The 13,285-nt window shown below is 38.2% G+C and overlaps 1 protein-coding gene across 11 annotated transcripts in view; it reads left to right on the top strand.

Moving 5' to 3' along the window:
• The window catches only part of LOC310905613 (uncharacterized protein), a 140,362-nt gene extending 128,260 nt beyond the window's left edge, over positions 1-12,102 (top strand). For 8 of the 11 annotated variants that reach the window (XR_014589160.1, XR_014589161.1, XR_014589162.1 and 5 more), the window contains 3 exons: positions 1-8,578; positions 9,115-9,205; positions 10,604-10,687. The exon at positions 1-8,578 is cut by the window's left edge. Coding sequence is in view for 3 of the 11 variants with exons in the window: in XM_083852140.1 (XP_083708266.1) it covers positions 9,141-9,205; positions 9,775-9,810; positions 10,604-10,679 (177 nt within the window). In the remaining 8 variants the exon portion in view is untranslated. Of the gene's footprint in view, positions 8,579-9,114; positions 9,206-9,774; positions 9,811-10,603; positions 10,794-11,967 lie in introns of those variants that run through there. The other 3 variants (XM_083852140.1, XM_083852138.1, XM_083852139.1) reach the window with 1 other exon arrangement.
• Positions 12,103-13,285: the final 1,183 nt, after the last annotated feature.

The raw sequence follows: 13,285 nt of genomic DNA, 5'->3' as shown, positions 1-13,285 counted from the left end.
TTATTTTCACATTTGTACTTATAATTGTGCCTATTTATGTAAAACACAGAGATGCTGTGTGTGTTCTGTGTGAGAAACGGTGAGTTTGTGTGTAGATGAGCAGCTGAAGCATGCCAGGGCCTGCACATCTTGAATTCTGCATTTCACAAATATGGTATATATTTGACCCAATTTATTAGCCACTGTCAAATTTAGCCATGATTTCTCTATTGCCATTTTGAAAGTATAATTGCACAGAATAGTTTAATATCCTACTCTTTAATTTCTCTTCCCTTTTCTGAAGAAGGAATGAGGAAATATATGTAAACATGAAAATGATGAGCTCCCTGAAAATCCAAGTAGGAGATATTTGTGTAGATTCCAGTCTCCCAAAGCTAGTGTTTCATTTATGTAGGAATACAACAGTGAATTTATACTGGTTCAAATACCTGGCCTTTCTGGTTTTGCAAATTGCATTTTGAGACCTATGTTAAGCTACGATCAGGGTAGAAAGCATCAACTGAAAATTCCAGAAACTAATAAATATTCAAATTACCTGATTTTATGATCAACCATTTTTTCCCAATTACATATTTCTCCAAGAATTTATATTGGCTTTGTGAAACTAGAAACTTTTCAGATATGTAAATCAATCTTAGCATTACTGTGCAGTATTCTTTAAATTAAATTACAGTACAGATATCAGATTCTAGCAGTTCTTTTGCTGCAATGAGATAATTTCTGGAGGCAAGACACCTGGCCAGGCTAGAGTGGTGATTAATTTTATGTGTTTAGGGTGCAATCATCACTCAGAAAAAGGCTTAGGGTTTGGATGATGGATGATGAGTAAAGTGCAGGCTGATAGGACATGGCCCATGAATCTGTTCTACATCATCAGTTCCTTTGATCACTGGCAGAAGTTCAGAGATACTTCTTTGCATCTGTCCAAAATAAACAAGGCTACCATATACCTTTTGCAATATCACTTTTAAATACAGACCTATTTGCAGGGGAGAGAACACTTTTTATTTTTGCAACAATGGCTGAGAAAAATAAAAGGCAAACGTTTTGGCTTGCATTTACGTACACGTTTACAGACCAAATACATGTGTGTGTGTCCATACGCATCTATATACTTTAATGAAAGGTGATAGTAGAAAAGCAACTTTTTTTCATCCCCACATTGCTACCTATGTTGATGCTATAGATGGGATTTGGCATAGCTGCTGAAAAAAAGGATTACATAGCCCGTTAGGAGAAGAAAATCCAAAGTTATAGCAATACTACACAGCAGTTCTTTTCCTTCAGTAATGCTGGTGGCTACAAATGGGTGAGAAATTTTCTCACTACTGATAGGAGAATGAGCTATGTAACCAAAGTAATTTCGATTAATAATTCAGCAGAGTTTAAGGGAGAAGAGAGACAGAGGATTTGTACCGACCTAAAAGAACACTTTTTTTGTATCTCAATTAACAAAGTACAATTTGATCATTGAAAGCAAATGCTTCTTTATCAAATGATTTCTACTTTTCTTTACCCAATGCTGTCCCCTGCAGGGTGTAAGAAATCAGATCACAGAAGTACTCAAAGGCTAAAAAATAATATATTTTTTAATTTAAATCCAAGAGTAAAAGAGAAAGGAATAGCTGAATTAACATCATGTCCTCTATCAGAATTCATTATCAAGCCAGCATGATTTATAATGAATAATCCCTTCAGAAGCTTGACTGGGTGCTATATAAGGGGTATTTCCTGAAAATATTCTCTTGTATCTTATTGCATATATGCAACACTGCTTTCCATAAGTGTTATGAATTCCTGGTGCTCATGTTGATATTCTGTCTGTGGGCACTAAGATGTTAGCTGTTTATTTCATAGGCCTCATCAGCTGCACTTAAACATGGAAATCAAACAGAACACATAAATTATAAAATCATAGTACATCTTAATGGACTTTCTTACCACTTTATAGAGTGGGAAGTAAAGAGTATGCAAGATGAAGCTCCATATATGTGGAAAATATAAAACTACTGCTCTGTGTAAAAGACAGGTGACCCTCATAAATGAAATACAACTCCTTGGAAAAATTACATTAAAAAAAGTAAACAAGGGAATTGTAAAGGTGGGAGAACCGGTTAGATTTCATTAATAGGATTATCTTTGTACCAAACAAAAACAAAACACGAGGCTTAAAAAACTCTGGGAGCATTTCTTATCACATAGAAATCATGCTCGCATGATTACTGTCTCCTTTCTCCACTGGAAAACGCTGCTTTATCTGACTAAGTGCAAATACCGAAATGTTCATTAGCTGTCTTGAAACACCATGGCTTGTCTTTATTGAGTTGCATTTCATCCATAGCCTTTGCACCTGGGGGCACACAATAAATTTTTCTGCACAAAGGGTTTCTCAAGAGTGGTATGACTGTTCCTTTTCTCCCCAGAGTCTGGATGCATTGCATCATCTTCTATCATACTTACAAGCCCGGGGCCCGGGATGAGGAATTGTTTAGTATCTCCAAACCAAAGCTTGCCACGTAGCAGATCAAATTGTTGTTGCTCTGCCACTGAGCTGACTCAGAACTTGCTTGTTTGATTTAAGGCACAGTTCCACTGTGAAAAGTTATTGTAGAAATGGTATTTTCTTCCTCAGCAGATCTAGTTCCTACATGTATGAAGAATTGTATGTGCTGACTCAAGTGACAACCATAAGCATTTACTGCTTCTGCTCTCGCCAGCTCTGCGGAGCAGAGACAGAAGAGAGAAAAGCAGGTTGGAGTCTATTTAATCTGCATGTGTTAATGCTCTTTTCCTGGCGTCTGTGTGTTTACAGCTGTGCAAATTCAGGGAGAAATACAGCATCCCAGAGGTGTTTGCAGGAGTATAATTTGGCCTGCAGTGATCTGGAGCAGCCATGGAAAGGAAATATCTTTTCCCTGGTTTCTTGGATCCCATAGCACCTGTGAAAAGATCATGGACTTTAAAAATAAATAAATAAAAATTGAAACAGAGTAAATCAATACTTCATATTTTTTCATACTTACCTTTTACCTGTAGTGAGTTGCAGACTTTGTGGCTACCATAGAAGATTATTTTGTGGCTTTCTGGCTTTGTAAATTTGTCTCTTGTAATAACATCATCTCTGACTATTCAAAGATAGTGGGAGAACATAATGGCTTTTAGCGTCAGTTGCTGCTGCTTTTACATAAAGCAATACCAATTTCTTTGTATCCTCCAGGTAGCTATCATGCTTTTGGAGCTGTCTGCTAAGTGATGTGTACTGCCAGTGCGTGGCACTGCCCTGCGCCGACTCTGTTCTTTTCCCACCGAGCCATTTTGGAAATTAGTGAGGGCTTTCTGCTTCGCCTATCTTACCCAGTCTGTATGTGAAACCATGAAGGGAGTTCACAAGGAATTATGGTCTGAGTGCTGGTTTTAGCACGTTCACAGTGGCCGGCTTTATTGCTTTAGGTTGCTTCACCTAGAGAGAAGTTGTCTCTCTTCCTCAGTTTCAAGGTGACTCTGAAGTTTGCATGAGGATGACTCGGGCTTATGTTCCTTCCCAAAAATGCAGTGGCTAGAGCAAGTAAAGGAGCAAGAAGATTTACTTGAATATTTCAGCTACTTAAAAGAGATTTTGAACTATCCTCTTAAAGTCCTAAGTGCTACCAGATGATCAAACAGTCAGCAGTGTCTGCTGGTTGCTTTCATTATTTTTTCACAGTTCAGTAGGAATTGTCCCCTTTGCAGAGCTGTTTGTGGGGCTGTATTTTAAATCCAGTAGAACTGAGCAATATGGCAGCCTGCTTAATTAGTCCAATACCTCACCATGTGTCTTCAGAGCAATAAAGGCAATCAGTTCACCATTGAATAGCATTTTTGATAACTGAACTCCCAAAGGCTGTCCTACCCAAGAGAAAGTGGTCATGAACAAGCCGTGCTGTGGCACTCAAAATAACCACCAGCCCCTGTGCTTGAAACTTCCTTAACGCTGAGGAAACAAGGAGCAGTTGACAGCTTTGGAGCCTTCTGCCCAGAGTGGTCAAAAAAGTCTGCTTGTGTTGGCTTCAGGATATGTTGGAAACCCATTCTTCACCTGGGAACTAAGGCTGGGTTCTCCTCTAGGGCAGTACAATCTTAACGGTGAAGCTGCTGGTGCTGGGAGTATTTGGTATAGGCAGTTGAATTCTGTAACAAATATTTATAAATAAAAGTGAAACCTCATAATTATGCTTCACACAGTCTGTTTTGAACACAGTTTCTTCTGAGGAAAACTTTGGTTCCTCTCATCAGTTTGTAGAAGTAGTGTCATTTCCCCGTACTGGAGGAGATAGCAGCTCTGCCCAACCTACAGAGGGTGAAAAACGAAATATAGGAGGTAACGGTATGGAGCTTATATCCTAGTAAAAGATAACTTATCTCCTAGATCCTAGCACTTAGAAGATGATAGCAATATGAGATTTATCAAAAAGCTGGGATGGGAGTGAGGTTGACTTTGATTTCTGTCTGAAAATAGAAACTGCAAGTTTCCAAGATTCTTTCTAATATGAGGCTAAACTATAAAATACGAGATTATTCTTTATAAACTTGCATTTTGAATAACCCTTTAGTTATTGTAATCTGAGCAACAAATATTTTATTATTTTGTGTCTGGTTGGATTGGGCTTATGTCCAGTATTGCTATTGTTCTGAAATTTATTTTATTTTTTTTAATACAGATATCCCTGTAAACTCTCAGTCTGGTTTAGCTTGTTCAGTAATTCATCAAAATACTGTTTTGCATTCCCATTAGAAGGAAGAATATTGCCAGCCCCAATACTCACCATTTTGTTTTCATGTGTAGGTGGGTACTGGAGTGCAAATTCGCTTCCTGTTGCTTAATAGCAGTTACCTCCAAGGACCCTGAAGAGAATCCCTAATGCCACAGGAGTTTTACCTTGTCCTTGGAGCCCTTTTGTTAGGAGCAGGCCTGACTAGAGGGGATAATAGGAACTTGGAAGACAAGTACATTTGAAAAATGCACATACAAACTGCAGAGACGTAAGCTTGACAATCTTTAGAAGCTGTCTGATAACTTTTTACAAAGCAGCTTGACTCCCTACCGTTATTTTTTTATATTTGTATTTACTTTAGCACACAGAAAACCAATCATGGTTTCTGTCGTATGAGTTACTTTATAAAAGTAGAGGCATGTAGCAGAAGAAGAAGCAAAACTTGGCACTTTCTTCCCTTCAGGTCTGAAGTTATTGGGAGAGCAGAAATGCTTTGATTTTATTCTTTTACAGAATCTGGGGCTACAAATGGTAATGAAATACTCTTGCAAAGGTCTAGTACCTAAATATTTTCTTCTGGAAGAATATAATCATAAGTTTATATTACCACCAATATTAAAAGTTTGCTGTTCAACAGCATGTTACAGCAGAAAAGAGAATTGATTGAAAGCATATATCCCTTCAAATTATTGCAAAAGTACCCAGTTAAACCAATATAAAATTATCTTCCATGTTGCTGTTGGGGATCGTTCTGCTGCATTCACTTGGATGTCAAAATGACAGGCCATTAGCCTAAGGGTAAGCTAATTATTTAAAGGACTTCTCCTATTTTGTACAATAAAGACGTATTCTTGAAAATACAACACAAGCATAGATATGCATCAGATAGTGACGTGTTTTTTTTTTTTTAATATGAAAATGTAATTTTAGCATTCAAACAGTCAAGACAGTAGTAATTTAAAATAAAGCAAGAACAACAGTCATTAAGTGGCTGTGTTTCTGGACTTAGATTGATGCTTAACACATTGATCTTCTTCAATAGAAGCTTTCCATATTCCATCTGTTAGAATCTTTGACCTTTTCTTAACACCATTAAAAGATAAAATGTTAATCTACTGAAAAAAGATGCATGACCTTTTAAAAGTGAACTGTACCACTTTACAGTCTGCCATCATTAAAGAACTTTATGCTCAGGAGCCATGCATTATGTGTATCATAGCAATATAATTGTTTAGAATAATGTAATTGTTCAACCAAGAAGATATATACCGTGCATAACATAAATTAGAACTAGAACTGTGTGAACTTTGAAAACCCAATCAAAATAACATGTCAGATCAAGGCTTACTTTCAGTTTTAATCAGCCTCAACCTCAAATTTATTTTTTATTAATATGCCAAGATTCGTGCATAGAAGAAACCATTGTAACAAAGGAAAAGGTTGGTAATTTGGGATGAACAAAACTGCATCACTAGCAAAGAAAGATGCTTTTTTGTTTTGTTTTAATCACCTATATCTATTTATCTATATTTTTTTTGGCATAAGGAGATATGGAGCTAATATCTTAAACAGTACCGAGGAATTTCAGTAGCAAGAGAATTCTTGAAAATAGACTTAACGTCTTTCTTCTAAATCTGAATTGTCTCAAACTAGACTTCTTAATAGCAATGGCCACAATTCAGAACAGCACCAAAGCATGGTTTAAATGCAATTTAGTAAAGCACTTCCAACAGCATTTAGTTTTGAGTACAGGATAATTTGATTCCACTTCAAATTAAGCTTCCGTTCTGAATCCTGACTGCAGAGTCAAACTGAATACATGCTACAGGTTCAGATAACCTAATCTTATTTTCTAATGAGTTCCGTGTTTTAGATGAAGTCCCTTAAATAAGTTTGAGGGCATAGCTGTCTAATTCATAAAGTGTCCACTTAATAACCGCGTAACATGGGGTAATAGAAAGTCCAACTATCTTCTTAATTTGAATATGTTTTGCTAGTATTTTTTATTTTATGGGACAAAAAACTTTTCTATAGAGGAAGGCTCATATTCTTTAAATTTCAACCTATCCTATATTCCAACTCAAGTCCCCAGCTTGATCCATTTTGCCCTGGTAGCTCCCTTGATCCTAGGTTAGATGAATCTGGGTTGGAATATCCTCTCTGAACTTCTGTATGTTTTCCACTGGAATTGACTCCATAAGGAAACTGATTGCATGCAAAATCAAAATAGAAGGGTTTCAAGATGGCATAAGCTTAGCTCCTGTTATTAATTTTATTTGTTCATAATAACATAAGTAGCATTAGCAGCATCGCTGTGCTGGGAGCTCTCAACCCTGATGCAAAGGGTGCATCCCAATGAGCAATTTAGGGCACACGATGGGTTGTTCTTTCATGAATTTGCCTTGCACCCATACTTGAAGGTTTGCAATGTGCATTCAAAACTGTCTCCCACCTCATGAAACAGGCTGAAGTCATGTGCTGGTTTACTCTTCCGGGTGACCTACTTGCGATGCAGATGTGCAGTCCTGCAGAAGTTGGCTCTCTGCACATGTACTGCATGTCTAGGAATGGAAACTGGCTTGAACCTCGTTATTAGAAATGACATCATGTGGATATGCGGTCCTTGAGCCATAACAGATCACAGCAAGTTGAGCCCCGGCCCTTTCTCCTTTGTTCCACAACTGGTAATGTAGGCATATGAAAAGGATTTGTGTTTAATGTGTGGATAATAAGGGAGAGCAGGAGAAATGAAGCTATCCAGTGCAGCAGGATAAGTGATCAGGCTAGCGTGTTAGCCAAGCTAGCTCTAGGTGTTTCAAAGAGGTAAATTTTAAGCAGGAGGATGAAGAGAGAGTTTATGTATGTCTCAGTGTTGCCGAATCTTACAATCTTATCAACAACGTTAAGATGTACAGTAATGTTCTTTAAGTTCCAGCAGTAGAAACCTTGTTATTATTTGAGCCTATCAGGATTCTGTTTAAAAGAAAAAAAAAAAAGTTTTTAGCCAGGAGAGAAATTTGAAACTGCATCTGAAAAAAAATATCAACAGCAAAAAGATAGTTTTAAAGAACTTGTGTGATTTTGCTTCCCTTATTGCTCTACAGAGAAAGCTCGCCTTAATTATACAGAAAACATAGGAGAAAGAGGATTTGCTGTGAGTATTACAAGTAGAAAGATGTTCTCCTGTCAGTGTCAGCTTTTTAACTCCAGTTAAAACTTTGTATTCTGCTTTCTGGTCAAGTTGCTGGACTAGCTCTGTCTGTATTTTGTTCCTGTTAAAGCATCAGCCGATTTTGTATAGGCCATGCATTTCATCTTTGAAGTTAGCAGTCACTTTTTTGTCTAGCTCTCTCATTGTTTTGACCTGCTTCCCAGTCCCAGCCCCATTTTATCACCGCAAATTTCCTCTCTTGCATATTCTTCCCTCTAGGTCACTGATAGTGAAAGCAAGCAATATGTTTCCTGGTGTTCAACCATGTGGCACTTCACTAGTCACATAATACACTAGATAAGCAGCTGACAGTCTGTGCTGCTCTGAATAGCATATGTGCATGCCATCTGAAAGCCAGGAGCCGGAGGACATAGATGCAGCCAACAGAGGGAGTCAATGGCAGCCAAGCACTGGCCATTCGACCAGCACTGTGGAGAAGAGAAGAATGGACAGCTTCGCACTTATGGTCAAAGAGTAGAAGATTTCAGCTTGTTTTCCCAGTCCCTAGGCATCTTGACAGGCCCTGTGCTCTTCTGCTTTCAAGCTGCAGCTTGCCTACCTGAGTGAAGTTTAGTGCCAGCTCTGCAGGAGGAGGTGATACCCACCAGAAGGTCAAGTATGTTGAGGAAAGGTTGTTCCCCCCTTTATATTTTTTAATCTGGACATGGAAGGTATCATCGGTAGTGTTTGTTTTTTTTTGTCTGCTAAGGATAGCTACCAAGTAGTATACAGAAGCTGTAATTGCTATCTAATTAGCATTACGAACTAAAACCTACGTTGTAGAGAACACCTGTTTGCTCTTTCTTTTAGAATATAGTAGTAATGTTTAAAGTCTCTTGTGCATACTCATAGCTTGTTACCAAACAGCTTGAATGATATAGTCCCCACCAACCAAATTGGTGTTCCCTTCAGACTAAGGAAAGTCTAGGTCTCAGTGCTGGTATGTATAATGAAAAGAACAACAGTCTTTTCTCTTTGACAGAAACAAGCTGTCATGGTAATAGTGAAATGAGATACAGAAGGGAAAAATATTTCAAAATGTTCTTAGACACGTTCAGGCAACATGTAAATAGAATAATAAATCTGGCAAGAAAGATCTGTTTACTTTTTACCCGAAAGGACTAAGAAGTTTTTTTTTTCCTTTTTAAAAAGTGAATTTCGTTTCCTTCCACCTGAAGGCTGCAGAGGATTGCAGCTGTCCACAGCAAGAAACTCATCATTCACTCTCTGATCAGCACATACAGTAAGTGACATGAAATTCTGCTTAATTCTCTTGTGTCTTCATGAAATAATTTCTTCACCAACCAAAGAAATCTGCTGTTTACCATAATCTCAATTTAACACCTACTCTCAGTGCTCAAAAGTAACTGTCTGCATTTGAATGGGGTTTGCAAAGTAGAAGTAACTGGCAGGGAAAACGAAACAAGCCTTGTCTGTCTTCCGTGAAAGTTGGGCAAGGCTTTTTTTTTTTTTTTAATCACAGTGACAGGTTACATGGTAAATAAAGTTTGAGATCTTTGTTTTGGCCATTTAAGACAAGGATTGCTTAGAAGGGAACAAAGCTGAGGGGTGCGAAACTTGAATTCAGCCCAAGTTACACATTCAGACGGTTGTTCAAAAGCTGGTGGCACACGCACGTGCAGAACTATGCCAGGGTTTCTGTACAGTGTGACAGAGAGGGGATGTTGCTGCTGACTTACCAAGGAAGCCCCCTGAAACTATTGAGATTTTAGTTAATGAGCAGTGTGGAAAAGAGGTCTTGGAAAACATTTTACTTCTTACAAGTGAATTTATTTGGTTCATGTTACATAGAAAACATCTGGGAGGATCTCAGCTCCAGCAAACCAGGTAACGGTCCCATCTTGCCTCAGATTACCATGCATAATACAGGTAATATTTAAGATTCCCTCATCTGCATTGGAATTGGATATTACATTTTTTAACCTGCAGTCTAAACCAAGTCGCTGTCAGTGTTGTTAGGTTAGCTAGATTTCTGCAGGGTTGGTCTGAGGTTAACAAAACGGCATCCAAATTGGGAGTGATAAGAGATGTTTTGCAGGTCTTGCAGCAGTGGCTTTGCTCCACTATAGCATGTAAAACCACTGTCAGTACTCACCTGGGAGCCAGGAGCTTCTCTTCAGGGAAATGTCTCCTGCATTTTTCTTCCCCTAACTTGGAAGCTTATGAGATGGGGAAATTCAATTTGAAAATTTAGAAATGCAATGTGCAACCTTTTCAGATCATAGCTGAATTGGGGTAAAGATAAGTTCACAGGCAGGGTGTATTTTGTGTTTGTGATGTGTTTGAGAGTTGGAAGTTTTTGTTAGGATGTCTGTGTGTATATCGTATTGATTTACTGTGGGTAAATAACTGTTAATGTAAAATCCTTATGTCATTTTTCTAAAAGCAGGATGGGTTTTCATGTCACATGAATAGCACTGTACTGCTAAATATAAAAGGCGTAGGGGAAGCTGAAATAAATTAAAGGAATTATTATTCCACCAAAGAGCTAGTAGTTGCTTCAATAAGATATTTTAGCTTTTTTGGATGTTGATATGTATGTTTTTTGTTTTTGTTTTTCTTCCTGAGAGAACAGAAAAATATTTCTCCTCTCCTCTTTTCCCTTCTTCTTCTTTGTTAGGTTGTTTGTTGCAGACCATTGCATTAGCCAGACAGGGCCATATGAGGGATGCTGCATGAGGTCCTGTTGCATTTAACCTGCTAGAAGATGGAGAGTGTTTTGAATTATCTGTATGTTTCATTTGTTGCCTGTCTTTGGTCAGCTGAAACAATAAAGCAGTTCACTGTGTAGCTTTCGTACCAGTACCCAGGTATGTGCTAGAGTTAAAAGTTTTCCCATAAGCTGTATGTACCTAATCGGAATGATTTTGCGTAGGCACAGATATGGCTGCTAGAAATAATGCTTTTTAAGGCATATTGACATACGCATTAAATGGAAAACACAGAACTGAAGTGCTCAGTTTCCCTACAAGAGGAAGAGAATAAGTCTTAATTTTCCTTTGGGGCAAAGCTTTAATAGATTTGCTGCTATATCATAGTCTTCCAGTTATTGTTTAAACCCCATAAGATACTCAAGGCTTTGAGTGTTTGTACCAAGAAAAGAAAAATATGAATTCATTCTCAAGCTCAGATTTGGCAGCCCGATTAAGTTATTCTGGCTTCTATTACATTTTTTGCCCACCAGCATTACCTCATTACTGTTTTTTAGCTGAAGAATTTTACTATCTTGAGCCCCTTGTACCCCATGGAAGTTGGCAAAGAAAATTGAAGGTCACAAGGAGTGTGGAAAAGGGTGATCTAAATAACAGCAGTAGAGAAAGCATAGAAAAAAGAAATGGAACAGGACATAGCAACAGAAGCTACCAATATTGTTAGTGCCGTCATTTTGGTGTTTATGTGGTTGTGCCTGGTAATCTGCTTATTTTGTTGGTTTTGCAGTTCTTGGTATGATGGGGAGGAGTTGACTTTGGTTGATGATTTCTGATCATTTCTCAGGTTCTTTCCCTCTGAAATGAACGCAATTTATCACGTTTCTGGTATCTGTCCCCAGTGATTCAAAGACCATTGCACTTTCTTAGCAAATTTACCAACTTATTACACAGTATTATGTGTGCTTGGAATTAGATCTCATTTCCCTTCTCTCGTGGTCATCAGAGACCATGTTGCAAAGTGTAGCCCTCAGCAGCCAAATTTTGAGTTCCACAGTGCCCAATACAAATGCATTGCAATCTCCAAGGGTCTGACTAGAATCCTACTCTGTCAGGGCAACGTTACCATGTCATGCAATGTGCAAGTGTATGCCAGGTGGAGCAGTTAGGAGGAGAGCCTACAGCCATTTTAGCTGCTTCCATCTGACTGAATTGTAGATGAAAGTCAATTCCATGATAAAATGATAGGTGTCACCTGTAATTTGTAATGGGATCAAAGATGGGTATATAGTAGAGGTAAATAGATTGCTTACAGCATTTATACTTTGACTCTTAGGATTCTGTCAAGTTTGGCTGATGAGTATTTTCATCTGAAGTTGTCTTGTGGACTTTAGAAGACCAGACTTTCAGACAACTGAGATGTACAACAGATACTCCATACTGTTCGCAGTTACCCAGCTGAAAACCAAAGGTGAGTATTGCATGAGGAGGCAGATAGAAGCATCTTTTTCCCTATATAAACACATTCTTTGTACATATCAACCTTCATGAATAGTTTGCAAATTTGTTCTTAAATTGACTATGAAACATTCTGTTTAGCAGCCAAAACTCGGGGCATGTAAGCATCAATGTTTTTGTCCATCTGTTTTCTGCTGCTTTCAAGAATTTGTTGAAAGATGCTGTTCTTTGAATTGTCTTTGTTTAATCTATTATGTGACTAAGCCTCATGTAAATTGTGAAGATGTTTGGACTCTTTTTGCTTTCTAAATTTTGAAGGTGAGGTTATGCAAATGCCAAGTTTGTGAGAAGAGCCAGGCTGACAGCAGAGAGATTGATCTCCTTTGTGGAGCATGTTCAGCATGTTTCCTTGTTCCCTTGTCAATGCGCCTCAGACTCAACATGGTCTCAACAATGAGTGTCCCAGTTTGATTCCCACATCCTCCCATCCTCAGCGTCTGCACTGGGACAGGCAGCCAGGGCTGCAGTTAGTTCTAGCTGATGACCAAAGGTGGAAACCTTTCTGTACTAGGGAGCAAAATAAGCAAAGCAACTCATTTCGTGTCAGCTGAGGCACTTGCAAGGCCCCTGAATCTCCTTCTGCAAATAAAGCTCCTTCATTTTCAGCTTCATTGAAAAATGCAGTGAAATCAGACTTTAACTGGGGGAAATGACACATTTTTGTGTGAATTTCAAGGTCATAAATTAAATGGTGTTTTTTAAGAAGAAAATTAAAGGCTATTTCAGATTTCTTGTTACTGCTGACCCTCTAGGACTGTACTGAACTCCTGCCACCTACAAGCACTCTCGCCAGGCAGTCTGTGCAAATATTATTATTACTTAAATAAAGTCTGAATCATTACCTTGTGTTTTCACTTTGTAGTGAAGTGATTTAAATATAGTTTTCTTATGCTGGTATCCTTTGACAAACGCATAAATAGTTAGCGCATTGTTAGCAACAGTGAAAAGGAAATGGATGCCTGGCAGGAGGAAGGGCAAATAATTTTCTCATGCTTGCTGTGCTGTTTCTGTAGTGTAAATCAACTCCAATCCTCTGAAAGTAAAAACTTATTCCAAGATGTCAACAAAAGTAAAGTAATTAGGAAAGGAAATGTAATTCCTCCCTGCTGCTCCTCCCTCACACACATTAGTAAATG

Source organism: Anser anser, assembly GCF_964211835.1.
Source record: "Anser anser genome assembly, chromosome: 11".
NCBI classification, from domain to species: Eukaryota; Metazoa; Chordata; class Aves; order Anseriformes; family Anatidae; genus Anser; species Anser anser.
This window is presented reverse-complemented; position numbering and strand designations above follow the sequence as displayed.